Raw genomic sequence first — 13,604 nt, forward strand, 5'->3', positions numbered from 1 at the left:
GGTTATCTAATTGCAACGGGAATTAACTACTCCCGTTGACGTGCTTTCTCGCGATCGCATCTCTCCGCGAATGCTCGAATAAACACGGATTGCTTTTTAACTAAACATATTCATACCCTGTTTTCTCAAAATCGAAAGCTTAAAACATCCGTTCTTACTGATGTTATTTCAATTATATTTATATCGCGTTATTTCAATTATCTGATATATTTTTTACTTTTTTCATGTAAAATCATCATTTTACCAATTGTTAATTGTTAGAATTGTTATCTGTTAGAATTTAATCTTGGAATTAAGATTAATAATCTGTGGAAGACACAATGTTTGTGTTGAAACAATATAATGTGATATTTATTAAACAATTATTACAGGGATTATAAGTGTGTGTGTTCTGGAATGTAGTCAGTTGGCTAGTTATTCACAGACTGACTGGCTTAGTGACCCATGGCCCTTGAAAAGGTTTTGAACCCCACTCTCTATGCAGTAATGAGTGTGACCTGTGTGGGTGTCTGTGTGGCGTCACATGTGCCACAGAACCTTCTAGTAGCTTCTCGACGTGCCCATCGGGAATGTTCCATCCATATTCCTACGCTTCTTCCGCCGAATTCTCGAAAGAGCATGCACGTGCTAGCCGCCGTGGTACATCTCACGAACGCACGCTAATGAGGATATCGCTGAACAACAAAGGAAAGAATCCGTTCGATCAATCACCTCATCTGTATGCGATTAATATCGTTGTATTCCAACAAACTCTGAACAATAACTTAAACACGAAACTGTAATTTGTGTCTTTGTAATTTGCAACGTTGTTAAAATTTTGTATCTCCCTTTGCAAATGCAAATAATTTAAATGAAAAAATAGATGGTTTTTAAATCGTTTCTCTTATATTCGTAATAATAATTTCGTTCTACAGTGAATGCATTTATTATTCAACGACGTGATTTTCGGTTGTTTATTGGAAAGTTATAATGCTGCTGATCTATAGAATTAGTACTGACTGTTATAGTAATATGCACAGCGAGTCATTTGTAATAAATTGTAATTACTTGTAATATCGTAATGTATATCGATTGTAATTACTTGTAAACCACTCAATTCATAAATGCATACATATGTGGCGGCACTCGACAGCACAAATACGATAACTCGACACTAACTAATACCAGACAACGGCAGCGCAGTGGTTAGCGCCTCGAGTTACGAACGTTCGGGATCTGGGTTCTTAAATCCCGGCGACCGTAGTCCGATTTTTCTTCCACGATTCTTAAATGAAAAGAAAATACAGCAGTACCCTAGCAGCGACATCTACAGCCAGCAGCTACAATTATCATTTGTGTCTTTGTTCTCTCCTAAAGGCCGTCCAAGGGACTTGAGAATGCAAAGAAGAAGTGCTGCAAGAACATAACAAATATATTTACAAACCAAAACCAATTCATTACAACGCTCATCCTTCAATTACATCCTCCGTCGCGAAAATCCTCCGCTTCCTTTCTGTCAATCCATCTTGCCCATATGTGGTTCCATAGCTGCTGAATCTTATATAGACAAACAACAACTTGAGTAAGCAAGGGGGATGGATGTAGAGCCGACAAATAAAGGAAAAGGAGAGAGAAGTGTTTCGTCCTTGAGTTTATCATATTGTGGTGGCCGGGGTATTCAACGCTATGTCCTCGATTCGCTCTAAGTACTCAGGTTCTAGACACCCTTGGAGGGCGGTAGATTTTTCTTCATCGCCCGCGATGCTCGCCGCCGCGAGCTATCTCTCTAGTAAGGAGAACCATAGCACTATCTTCTAGGGCATTGTCAAAGGCACGCGGACTACTTCACTGGTCGTAACTGTTTTATTCTTGTTTGACATATCGTTAGCGCGCCCGGAATCACGATCATTGAAATCTCATTAGCTCGATCACGTCGGGGTCACTTACACCTCACATATTTCAAATAAAATCTGCATAATTCTGAAGGAAACACAACTACATTTGGGTTATCTTGTTTTCACAGAAACCTGAGAATTGCTCAGAGTATTTTAATAAAATATTCAACTACTTTAAAACGCAAAAAATAGTTTATTGTATGGAATATATAGAGTGATTCACGCAATTGTTTCGGCATAATTGGAAAATTCGAAATGTGTAGCTTTAAAAATATTGCAGAGGAAAAATCGGATTCGTCGAGGACAACCTTCGTTCAGAAAGTAAGGAAAATTGGCATTGCTGCTAATTGGTCAATTTGTATATCGGTGGTTAGAAAAGGATGCTAGCCGCTCTCGAGAGAAAGTCTCTAGTGGGAGACGTCGTTCGTTAAAAAATAGGCGTTTCGACCGTTCGCGGAGAGACGCGATCGCGAGATAGCACGTCAACGAGAGTTGTAAGTTCCCGTTACGATTAAATAATCGACGCCACGAACTGATCGATCCCCTTATTTCGATTATGATAATAAGGGTAGTTCAATGAAATTCCACAGAATTAACACAAATAAATTAATGTTTATTTCAACAACTTATTAACTAGAAAGATATAAAAGGAACAAAAAAAATGTAACTGCGTTTTGATTGATAAGTAATGCGCGACGTATCAGATGTGTTGACGGTTTGACTTCTCGAAAAGTTCTGAACGCCTTTCGATTTTTTTTCGTTTTTTCTGGAAGGCGACCCCCACTACGTTCGGATCACGCCACATTCTTTTACGCGAGGTAAAATAACGGCCACGAGTCGACGTTTCTGGAAGTCGCCCTGCTTAATGAACCACGCGCTTGCCACTACAATGTTTGTTTGCCGGGCAGACGCGACGATCCGTCTGCAACATTATAGTGGCGCGATCGACAGTTAAGAATATGACCTATGGTAAGCCGCATGGCGTAACAATAGGTTTCCCCTATCTTCCCGTAGTTGGGACAAAGACTGTTTGTCTGTTTGAAGGACTTTAGTTTCCTAAGAATTCTGCCGAATATCAATGGTCTGCCTGGCTTGGCACGCAGGCTCTATTACAATGTTTGGGAACCCATCGTGACATATGGTGCGCCTGTGTGGGCTGATGCAATGAACTATGAGAAGAACAGGAAGATTATAAAAAGGACCCAACGTACTGCCCTGTGCATTACATTTACAGCCTACCGCACTGTATCTCATGCGGTGCTTTGTGTATTGACCGGCAACTTACCGATCAACATTAAAGCTAGGATGTTGAAAGAATCATACGAGAGAATGAAGATTTATAAGAGCTTAGCTGTTGAAGGTGAAGTAATCGATAGATACATCATGTTAAAAGAAGAACTGGATGACATAAGGAAGAAAGCCCTAATGGAGTGACAAGCGGAATAGGGCAATTACAAAGAGGACAACTTTACTAGGAAGTTGATAGGTAATGCGTCTATATTCGCCAAGAAAAGGAGAGACATCGATTACTTTACGATGCAAATGTTAATGGGGCATGGTATGTTCAACAGCTACAGAAAGAGGATCGGTAAGGGGGTCGACACTAAGTGTAGGGATTGTGGTGACCCGAACGACGATGCAGAACACGTCCTGTTCGTGTGTCCTAAATGGACCTAATGAACATAACGATCGAACTCGGTCTCGGGATAAGTGTGGTCTCGGGATAAGTGTGGTCAACTTGGTGGACACCGTGGTTACCAAGGACGAATACTGGACAAAGCTCAAAGCGTTCTGCAAATCGATAATAAATTACAGAAGAGAAATGGAAATGGCTATGGGGTCAGCGAACAGGAGGAGCGGTACCAGCATGCAACGTTAAATATTCGGAGACGCGGTTAATGACAACCCTGATGAATGCTGATCGGCTATGCCGGGGTTGTCCGTGTCTAATCAAATAAAGGATCGAGGGGTTTTTAGGGCGTATGGCGATGTCACCTGCCGAGTCCTACATAACCCAGAGACGCGGATCTCTCTGGGTACGCGTAATAGCATTTTTCCCTCTTCACGCAAAAAAACCGGTTCATCTAACAAATTTTTGTTTCATGACGACGGTGTCCTCGAGATAAGGACTCATGGTAACTACAACTGCCGTACATTCTCTACTATTCTCCTCGATAGGAACATGAAGAGATCCGTTCCTTTTTTCAACTACGATCGGATTTGCAAAGTCGGATTAAGACTGATCAATTACTTTGTCTTGCCGCATTTCTATATCTACTTTAAACACCTCCTGGTGTCTATTACAATCTTTTTTCTCTACTTTACGAATAGAAGCACTTCCGTCCTTTATGTTTAATTCGACGGTTTTCAGGAAGTATGTGCCAATTATGAACGAGTGTTGCATCAAGGTATCTGAAACTACATGTATCGTTACAACGTACGACTCATCATCTATCACAATATTCGTCGAAAATTCTTCGAGTGTACAATTTCTTCCGGACCCGATACCAATTTTCACATACTGATTCGCTCTCATTAAAGTTAGTTCGCTACCGGTATCGGTATTGTCGCATTTCGATACGATGTGTCCGTACTCTCTACACTTAAAGCACTTGGGTCCTCTCGACCTATTCGGGCACTCTGCACACTCATATTCTTCGTCGCCGCAATTGTAACATCTCGTCTTCTTCACATCTCCAGATTGACTGGGCATCCTGCTCCTTTCAATTTTGGCTAGCTTCACAATCAATTTTGCTCTGCGATAATTCTGTTCCTCGTACATGATTAATCTCTTCTTCAATTCTTTAATGGATGTAGTAGACTTATTGTTTTCTTCATCTACTATTCCTTCTACAATATGCTCCACTTTCGCCTCCTCTTCCATAACAACATGGCTGGCTATTTCAAGCATGCGGTACATATTCAAGCATGCGGTACAATTTATATTCTAGAGAAAAATGGCGCGCCCGGGCGAATAGATGGCGTTATACGCAATGATCCCAATTGAACTGAAAAGTCGTTATGTATTAAGGGACTTGTGTGTAGAGGATGGTTAATCGTGAGATTTATTAGACGAGATTGCCCGTTGTAGAAACCGTCAAGTATATTTTAAAATGATTAAATAAATAAGAACAGATAATGTTCGCAAAGACGCTCGTATTAACGGATTCGCTAAGACAGTGTATAACCGCTCGCTCATAACTCGTTAGTAACTGATCAATACTCGGTAGATAGTCGGTAGAGTCATAGGACGTGGCGGATCAAGAGCGACTCATGTTGTTGTGCCTCGGAACACGGACATCGCCTTGACGCACGAAACATATCGATAGGTAAACTCCGGACAAAACAAAGTCACCGTTATGGGCAATCGTCGATCTAAGATGAATTCCAATTTTCCGACTCCCCCCCCCCCCCGAATCAACGTGACATTAGACTTGAAAAGTTAATAGAAAAACAATCTGAACAAATAAATAATTTGCTATCACTATTAACACTCACCATGGATAAATTAATACGCCCCGACGCAAAATAAAATCAAGACGCATAGCTCTTTGGAATGCCAAGGGGCTAGCTCAATACAAATTCGAACTAGAACTCTTCCTAAAACAACAGCAAGTCGACGTAATGCTCGTATCTGAAACCCACTTCACCGACAAAAACTATCTGAAAATAAATGGTTATAACTTCTACCATACCCAACATCCCAGCGGAAAGGCCCACGGCGGCACCGGAATCATTATCAAATCCAGCATTAAGCACTACGAACTTCCATCATTCCAGAAAGACTACCTCCAAGCAACAAACGTAGCAATAGAAGACTACCATGGTACAATCACCACTTCAGCAGTATACTGCCCTCCCAGACACTCCATCGCCAAAGAAGATTTTGATAACTTTCTTGACACTCTGGGCAATAGATTCATAGCTGGAGGAGACTATAACGCCAAACTTACCCAATGGGGCAGAGGTCACAGTAACAGGCAAAAATCTCTTAAACAGCATAATCACCAACAATCTCAACTACTTCACCACATATGAACCCACACACTGGCCCACTGACACTAACAAAATACCTGACTTACTTGACTTCTTCATAACTAAAAATATCTCGCCAAAATATGTCCAAATCAACTCCTCAGCTGATCTCTCTTCTGACCATTCGCCCGTGATAGCAACAGTCAGTTCAACAAGTATCGAGAATACACCTAATGGCTTTATTCATAACCAACTCACCAACTGGCAGCTCTTTAGAGAAGTCTTTAATGACCTCAGCCTTAATTTCACTAAAAACTAATGAAGATATCGAAGCAGTCACGAAATACTTAAACACGAGCATAATAAACGCTATCCGCTCCTCCACACCTACTAAGACTTCCATCAGCAAACGTGAATATCCCCATTACATATTTAAAAAAATAGCAGAAAAACGTAGACTAAGAAGAGTATGGTAGACCCATAGAACACCGGATGACAAACGCAAACTAAACAACGCAACTAGAAAGCCAATCACAATCATCAAAAATTATAAAAACGACTGTTTTCATAAATATCTCGCCAATTTGTCCCCCACAGCTGACTCCAACTACTTACTATGGAGGGCTTCCAGGAAACTCACGCGCTCCCCGCAAATAATCCCATCAATCCGCTATCCGCAAGGTGGATGGGCGTGTAGCCCTATAGGTAAAGCCAACCTGTTTGCTAAATACTTGTCTAAAGTATTTAAACCCCATTCCTCCAAAGCTGCCGCAGACATTACTGAACACCTGCACTCTCCCTTCTAAATGTCTCCTCCTATGGAACCCTTCACTTCTGCAGAGATTATAGAATCAATCAGTCGCCTAAACCCCAAGAAAGCAGCGGGGCATGGCCTAATAGGCAATAGAGCAATCAATGAACTTCTCATAAAAAGGGATTGCACTCGTCACATCGATTTTTAACGCAATTCTTCGCCTTGAATACTTTCCTAAGGCCTGGAAAATTTCATTACTCTCATCCCTAAACTCGGAAAACCAATATATGAAACTCTGCTCCTATCGCCCAATTAGTCTTTTACCTATCCTGTCAAAACTATTCGAGAAAATGCTAACGAATAGACTCCTTCCACTCTTGGGGGATTTGAAAATACTCCCAGATCATCAATTCGGTTTTCGGAAACAGCATTCAACAGTAGAGCAAATCCATCGCATAACACACATTATCAACCAATCCCTTGAAAAGAAAAAATATTGCTCAGCGATATTCCTAAACATTCAACAGGCATTCGACAAAGTATGACACGAAGTACTACTATACAAACTTTAAAAAGTCCTACCACACACCTACTACTCCATCTTAAAGTCCTACCTAACCAATAGGCAACTCATGGTTAAATACTTACCTACTTTATCTAGCATACTCCGAGGTAGTGTCCTCGGACGCCTGCTGTTCTCCATCTACACTGCCGATTTACCAACATCAACAGAGATAACAATAGCAACATTTGCTGACGACACAGCGCTACTAGCTTCCCACGCTGTTACGTCGCATAGAACAGCTGTACTCCAGCCGACGCTACCTGGCAGCCAGCGGCCCTCAATAAACTCAAGGACCCACCATAAACCGTCAACTTTGGCTTCATTGTTTCCACATGTTTGCCAGTCAAACTGTTTGTCTAGAAGTATTTTCAGTTTATTTTCGGGTTTCGGAAAAGTCCTTGAGTTTATTAGGCTCTTAGAAATCACGGAGAAAGCGTGTAGTCACCGAATGGGAATACCGAACACATGTTTATCTAAAAGGACTGGTTTTCCCCAGGAACGAAGTCACCCCCCGATCCACGTTGGTGGGAGACTACCTCATATCCTTTTTCATTAGCATGGCTCATAACCAATCGGCATCGCGGATGGTTACCCTCACTTCCTTGACGAAAAGTGTGAACAACGAATCCGCGTTCTTCGTTCAAAGGGCACGCCCACGCCAAGCTTTCCTCCGGAAAAACATAAGAGGGAATAGTCAGTCAAGCAATTCGAGCCTCTCAAGTGGGTCATTACATCAACTCAATACTGTAGAAGCAATTCAGAAAAATATGACAAGGAAGGGATGTGTGTTGAATAATACATAATAAAGCTTCATTTACCTTAAAAACTGTTCTTTTTAATAATATTAGCCTGAAACATTTTAAATGTAAATGCATACAGAATTTGATTTTATGCTAAAAGTATCTGTACATGCTCAATCCGCCTTGCGATAGCATACGTATCTAACAGGGTATTCGTAATATATTTGACACATATTATCTTTACACGGGAAAATCCATGTCGAAGGAGCAAAAATATCCTGCAAAATTGAGACTGAAAACATATTTTACGGAATATCCCGGAAATTATTACGTTTAGAAAGATAGTTTAAACGTAGCAATTGTCTACAAGCAAGGAATTCAGCTAAACAGTTTTAATCTATAATTTAATTTTATCTGTAAATTTTCTTTAATACTGGAAATTCGCGTCTTTTTGTTAACTTTTATTGCAAAATGTTCGATGCTCTGGAAAATTGAGAAACTTCAAAGAAATGTATAAAATGTGGATAAATGGAAATTTTTATTTTTGATATTATAACAAAAATAACTGCATTTGTTATTATTGTACTATACTTGAAATAAATTCAGCCACTTCCAACATAAAAGTAAATTGTTTGTAATATGAAAAATACACAACATCAGACAGATATTAAGAAACACACTATGTAACTTCAATTTATATATCATGTTCATAACATATAACAATATTTCCAAAATATTATATCATAATAGAAATGTAATTATATTCTGTCCAGCCATCTTACTCAAGATCCAGTTTTCGGTTTTTGGTCGTGGACCTTTGCCCTATCGAAGCTAGTAGAATTTGGCGACACAGCCTTCATTGTGTTACGAAAGCAACCGTTGATTTTTCTACATTGGTACCATCACGTAACAATCCTTCTCTATACCTGGTTCTCTTATGCAGAGGCCACAGGAAATGGCAAGTGGTTTGGCTTGGTAAACTCTTTCGTTCATGCCTGGATGTACTCCTATTATGCTCTGAAAGCAATGCGGTTCAATATACCAAAATGGGTCGCCATGTTTGTTACTACGCTACAGCTATCACAAATGGTTGTGGGTTGCATTTTAACTGCATCAGCTTACTACTATGTACACAGTGCCCAAGTTGAATATCACGTTACGCCTTTGAACATCAAACTTGCTATGCTGATGTACCTCAGCTATTTCATTTTATTTGCCAGATTCTTCCAGCAGGCTTATTTATCTAACAAACACATAAAAAAATTGGAAAGAAGGATTAGCCTAATAGATCTGCAAGTTATAACAAGCTGAAGTTTATGTAGAGCAGGTGAAAAATTTTTTAAATCTTTTTTACGGATGCTTTTCAGTGACATATCTTAAGAAAAACTTTATCAAAATCTCATGTGATGGATATAGACGTCAAGAAATAATTTGATGAATATAGTTCTCTCAAGCCTTTGTGAAGGCAAAGTTGTAAAGATTGATTGTGAATGAATGAAAATGGAGAAATAGGATTAAAGTAAACCTCGCACACTAAATCAGAAATAAATTTTTAATATCTTAACGATATTATCGTTAACTATAGTACGAATGAATTAATAAATCTCGTCCTGGAAACACATATATCCCTAATCTGTTTACTTATGAAACGATTTCCAAAGAAATTTTTTGGTCCCTTTTATTTGTAATGTTTCCTTCTTCCGATAACGTGACAAAACCTTACTGGAACAAGAACGGAAGCGATATAATATTTGAAAATGTAATGTGTAAATATTCGGGTAATATTAACGTATCTAATATTGAATCATTTAATAGTAAAAAAAATATTAAACACAGATTCGCCGGCAAATCTGATATACTTTTATCATAATGAATTATAGGGTTGACATATTTATTGTCGTACGTATAAAACTATGAAACTATATATATTGAAAGAAGCCATAGAATACATAACAATTTGTATGAATAAAGTACGAGTGATATTAAAAAATGGATCATGCATTAGTTCAAAAACTTTATCGAGCCTTAGAATATTTTCTACTATTTTTAAGTGTCAATATTGATTATTATCTTGTTTAGTATGTAGGGAACGCCTCTCAAACGTTTTTCTATTTTCATTCGAACTGCCTATGTACGTATATATGTATGTATATTATACCGCCGTTTTCTGGTGGTATTACATATTCTAATGGTGTAAGAAAATACTTATACTCATTGTTTTGTAAAATACACACTACCGGTGAAGAATTGATAACCTTCCCATTGCGTCTATATTATATCATCTACTAGTTTTATTATGAATTTAAGAGTTATTACTACAAAAATTAAAGAAATGATAAAATTTTTGCAAACAGTGCTTTCTTTTTAGTTTGTTACAATATTTTAAAAAGCAGCCTTATGAAACTTCAGAATCGAGGAAAAATATTCGTCGGTGTGACGGTAAGCTTTAATTAAGGCTTTAATTAAGGACGGATTTCTTCCGGTACCCCCGCGCCATACGCGGCTACGTTTGTTAAAACTCGAATCACATGGGCGATATCCATAGCCGCACTAGTTCCAATATATGTATGCCATGTTTGTGTTGACACATATACCACAGCCTTAATATCATGGACAGCACTGCTTCTATTTTTCAACAAGCAAGTTTCAAGTATTGCATTGCGTCTGATGCACCTGTCACCCGCTCAGAAACAGTAATAAAGTAGACGTAACATCCTGCATGCCACAGCTATCGAAATAATAACAAAACAGCAACTGAATAGCCGCCTCTGATATAACCTCTCCAAAGGGACTAAAACCTCCATATAAAAACCCTCCTACATTAGCGCTCAACACATTATTCTGTTAATTATTCTGTAACACTTTGAACCGTCCCTCCGTTGGATTTATACAATAAAATTTCCATCATCTTATACGAAGTTCAATTCCTTCACGTTATTCGTGAAACGTACGAATATATTTACTGCGACGCGAGGAGAGGAGATCACCAGCGATCTATTGGTTTCATGATTCCTTTTGTCTTCGACGTGACACACGCATTTGACTGGCTTGGAAGCTGTTTTGCGATCCGACCATTGCAGCCGAATTAGTAACTATTAATTTTTATTAAATACTTTTATTTTAAGAGTTAATTTTTACCCAATAAAAATTATTAAAAATTATTTGTTATTAAATATTCTTATGCTAAAAATATATTTTTAGTTAGTAAAAATTAATAGCAATTAGTGAAACCTATACATTTTTTAATAACAATTAATTGTCATTAAATATTCTTATTTTAACAATAATTACGAGTTAAAACAATTAGTTTCACTTAAAATATGTCTTCACAACCCTAATGTAATCACAGAATCATCTGAAGGAAGAAATATGTGTGGATTTCGAAGCTTTGGGAGGTTGTGAATTCATAGGGACAAAATGTTTTTAAATTCAACTCCTGAAATTTGATTTTGACCGCGTCACATAATCTAAAGAACTCTTTATATGTTTTTTCGTTATTCAGCCAAATGGTTCCTTATTAATATGTCGGAGATGAAAGAACACCGGAGCCTTCCCTTTGGAATTTTGGGAAAATCCCGTGACATTGTAATTCAGAATCTACCATAGCTGTAATTAAATAATTGCAGTCACCCAGTCCAATTGTAATTGTTCGAGAGTTCTGATAATGAGCTTGGGCTTGAGGCGACAGTCAGTCGCCGAACGTAGCCGCGGTCACGGGATGAGCGCTTTGTCTAACAAAAGTATGGAGTAATTCTATAGCTCTCCTTAAAAGAAATATTCGTGGCGACACGCGACAGTAAACATTCCAACGGTTTCTGTCCCGTGGCTCGCCACACGCAGACCCTATTCTTCGAGTAAGATGATTGCCAGATGTCGATGCGTCTCCGCAGTACATGTTGGGCTAGCTCGAGGGCCCGTTATAAATCTTAAGATTTAGTCAACTAAAGTCCTTCAAACAGACAAACAGTCTTTGTCCCAACTACGGGAAAATAGGGGAGACGTGAGATGCGAATGCGATGCGAATTTACGAGTAATAGCCGACATGAGTACAAAAATCAATGAATTAAAAGACGACATGCGTTCACTCAAGACAAAAAAGGAAATCGAGACACCCGTATCACCGCCGATAATTTCCTAGGTGACAATACCGACAGACGGTAGCCCCCAACCAATTAAGTTAAAAGACGCGATCGAGTCAGTACCAATATTCGACAGATATCGACCCTCAGTATTTCAATATTTAAGAGCATGCGAGCGCGCACGAAACATGATTCCGCGGCATCAGGAGCCTCAGTTGGTAAAATTATTAATGAATAAGCTTCGCGGGCACGCGTTCCTCGCCATAAAGGACAGTTAGCTAAACAGTTTGAACGATTTCGGGAACAAATTAAAGGATATGTTCGGCCGGACTCAGATTTGGACGACGACCTCTCCGGATTATTTCAATAAAAATAAACGAAACTCCAAGTACTCCCACCGCTAGAATAATTTCTCCAGATTTAAAAACTAAGACAAATTTACTATTAGACCCCGGATCAAAAATCAATGTCATCAAGAAACCTGCCTTATCCGAATCAGCAATCATACTGCAGCAATCATGCAATCGTAAAGCAGGTTGCGGGAAATCCAGTTATTTTTCACGTGGGGAGCACGAGGCGGCTACGGGTTCTCAGGGCGTAGGACCACGCCCTGGTCCCATCGGGAAACCACGATGAATCTAATGTTCTCCTATAGCCGGGTGGTGACTGGTCGGCGTCTTCGGCCCCCGCCAGTTTGCCGATCCGGTGCGAAGAACCTCGGAGAAGTTGGTGGGCCCGTATCTGCCAAGACCACTCACCTCACCTTCTTGTGGGGCTCCCCGTCACCCTGCGCCGGCCTTTGCTGGGGCAGGGTGCGAAAGAGTGAGTGGCACCAGGATGGAAACCCTTGTTGACGACCTCGGCGACTTCAGAATCACAATGGACAGAGAAACGAACCAAAAAATCGTTTACAGTGCAGGGGAGGGATACCACAGTACCGGCGCAGCCGCGGGTTGTAAAACGGGCCCCGAGTCGTCATCGAGGAACCGTGACCGTCCGGGGGTGGGCCGCCAGGCCCCCGAACACGCTCATGCGTCTGTCGAAGGGGACACACGAACTGGGGGGTCTCGGAGAGGGTTGGAGGAACTCGACGTTATGACCGTCGGCCCGGGACCCTCACGGGATGGGATGCGGCGACGCCGCAATCGCGGCGGGGCGGTGAGATCCGACGACGAAATGTCGTCATGCTCTTCCTATTCGACCGCTGCCGGGACGGTCATCGTGGAGGTTTTAGTCGGTTGGAGTCCGGCATTACCACGCCGCTTTTCTCCAGAAGCGATCTGGTGTCCGTGCGGATTTCCTCCACGTTAATAATAATAATTATAAAAAAAAAGTTATTTTTCACGTAGTTGACTCATTGCTGATCGATCAAGATGGAATCTTAGGATCCGAATTTTTCGCAGGATGCAAGGCTCGTTTGGATTACGAGCGAAAACATATAAGTGGGGAAATATTTATATCCCCTTCGATACAAGAGAAAAGATAATCGTGCGGAAACGAAGTTCGGTACCATTACAAATGTTCGATTAACATTACAAATCTGGAGATAAAAGAGGGATTTATTCCCAAAATCGAGCCAATCAAGGGAGTCTATTTTGGTAATGTAGGTGCGAAGAA

General features: G+C 40.1%; 1 protein-coding gene across 1 annotated transcript; it reads left to right on the forward strand.

Annotated features, from left to right (window-relative positions):
• Nucleotides 1-7,235: 7,235 nt before the first annotated feature.
• Nucleotides 7,236-9,529, forward strand: LOC117242223 (elongation of very long chain fatty acids protein 6-like). Its single transcript, XM_033508715.1, is given in 3 exon segments — nucleotides 7,236-7,409; nucleotides 8,659-9,153; nucleotides 9,156-9,529. Coding segments are annotated over 3 exon segments (702 nt in total). The 3' UTR covers nucleotides 9,189-9,529.
• Nucleotides 9,530-13,604: the final 4,075 nt, after the last annotated feature.

The sequence above is a fragment of the Bombus vosnesenskii genome, unplaced genomic scaffold, assembly GCF_011952255.1.
Source record: "Bombus vosnesenskii isolate JDL3184/JDL3185 unplaced genomic scaffold, Bvos_JDL3184-5_v1.1 scf7180000016271, whole genome shotgun sequence".
In the NCBI taxonomy this organism is placed as follows: Eukaryota; Metazoa; Arthropoda; class Insecta; order Hymenoptera; family Apidae; genus Bombus; species Bombus vosnesenskii.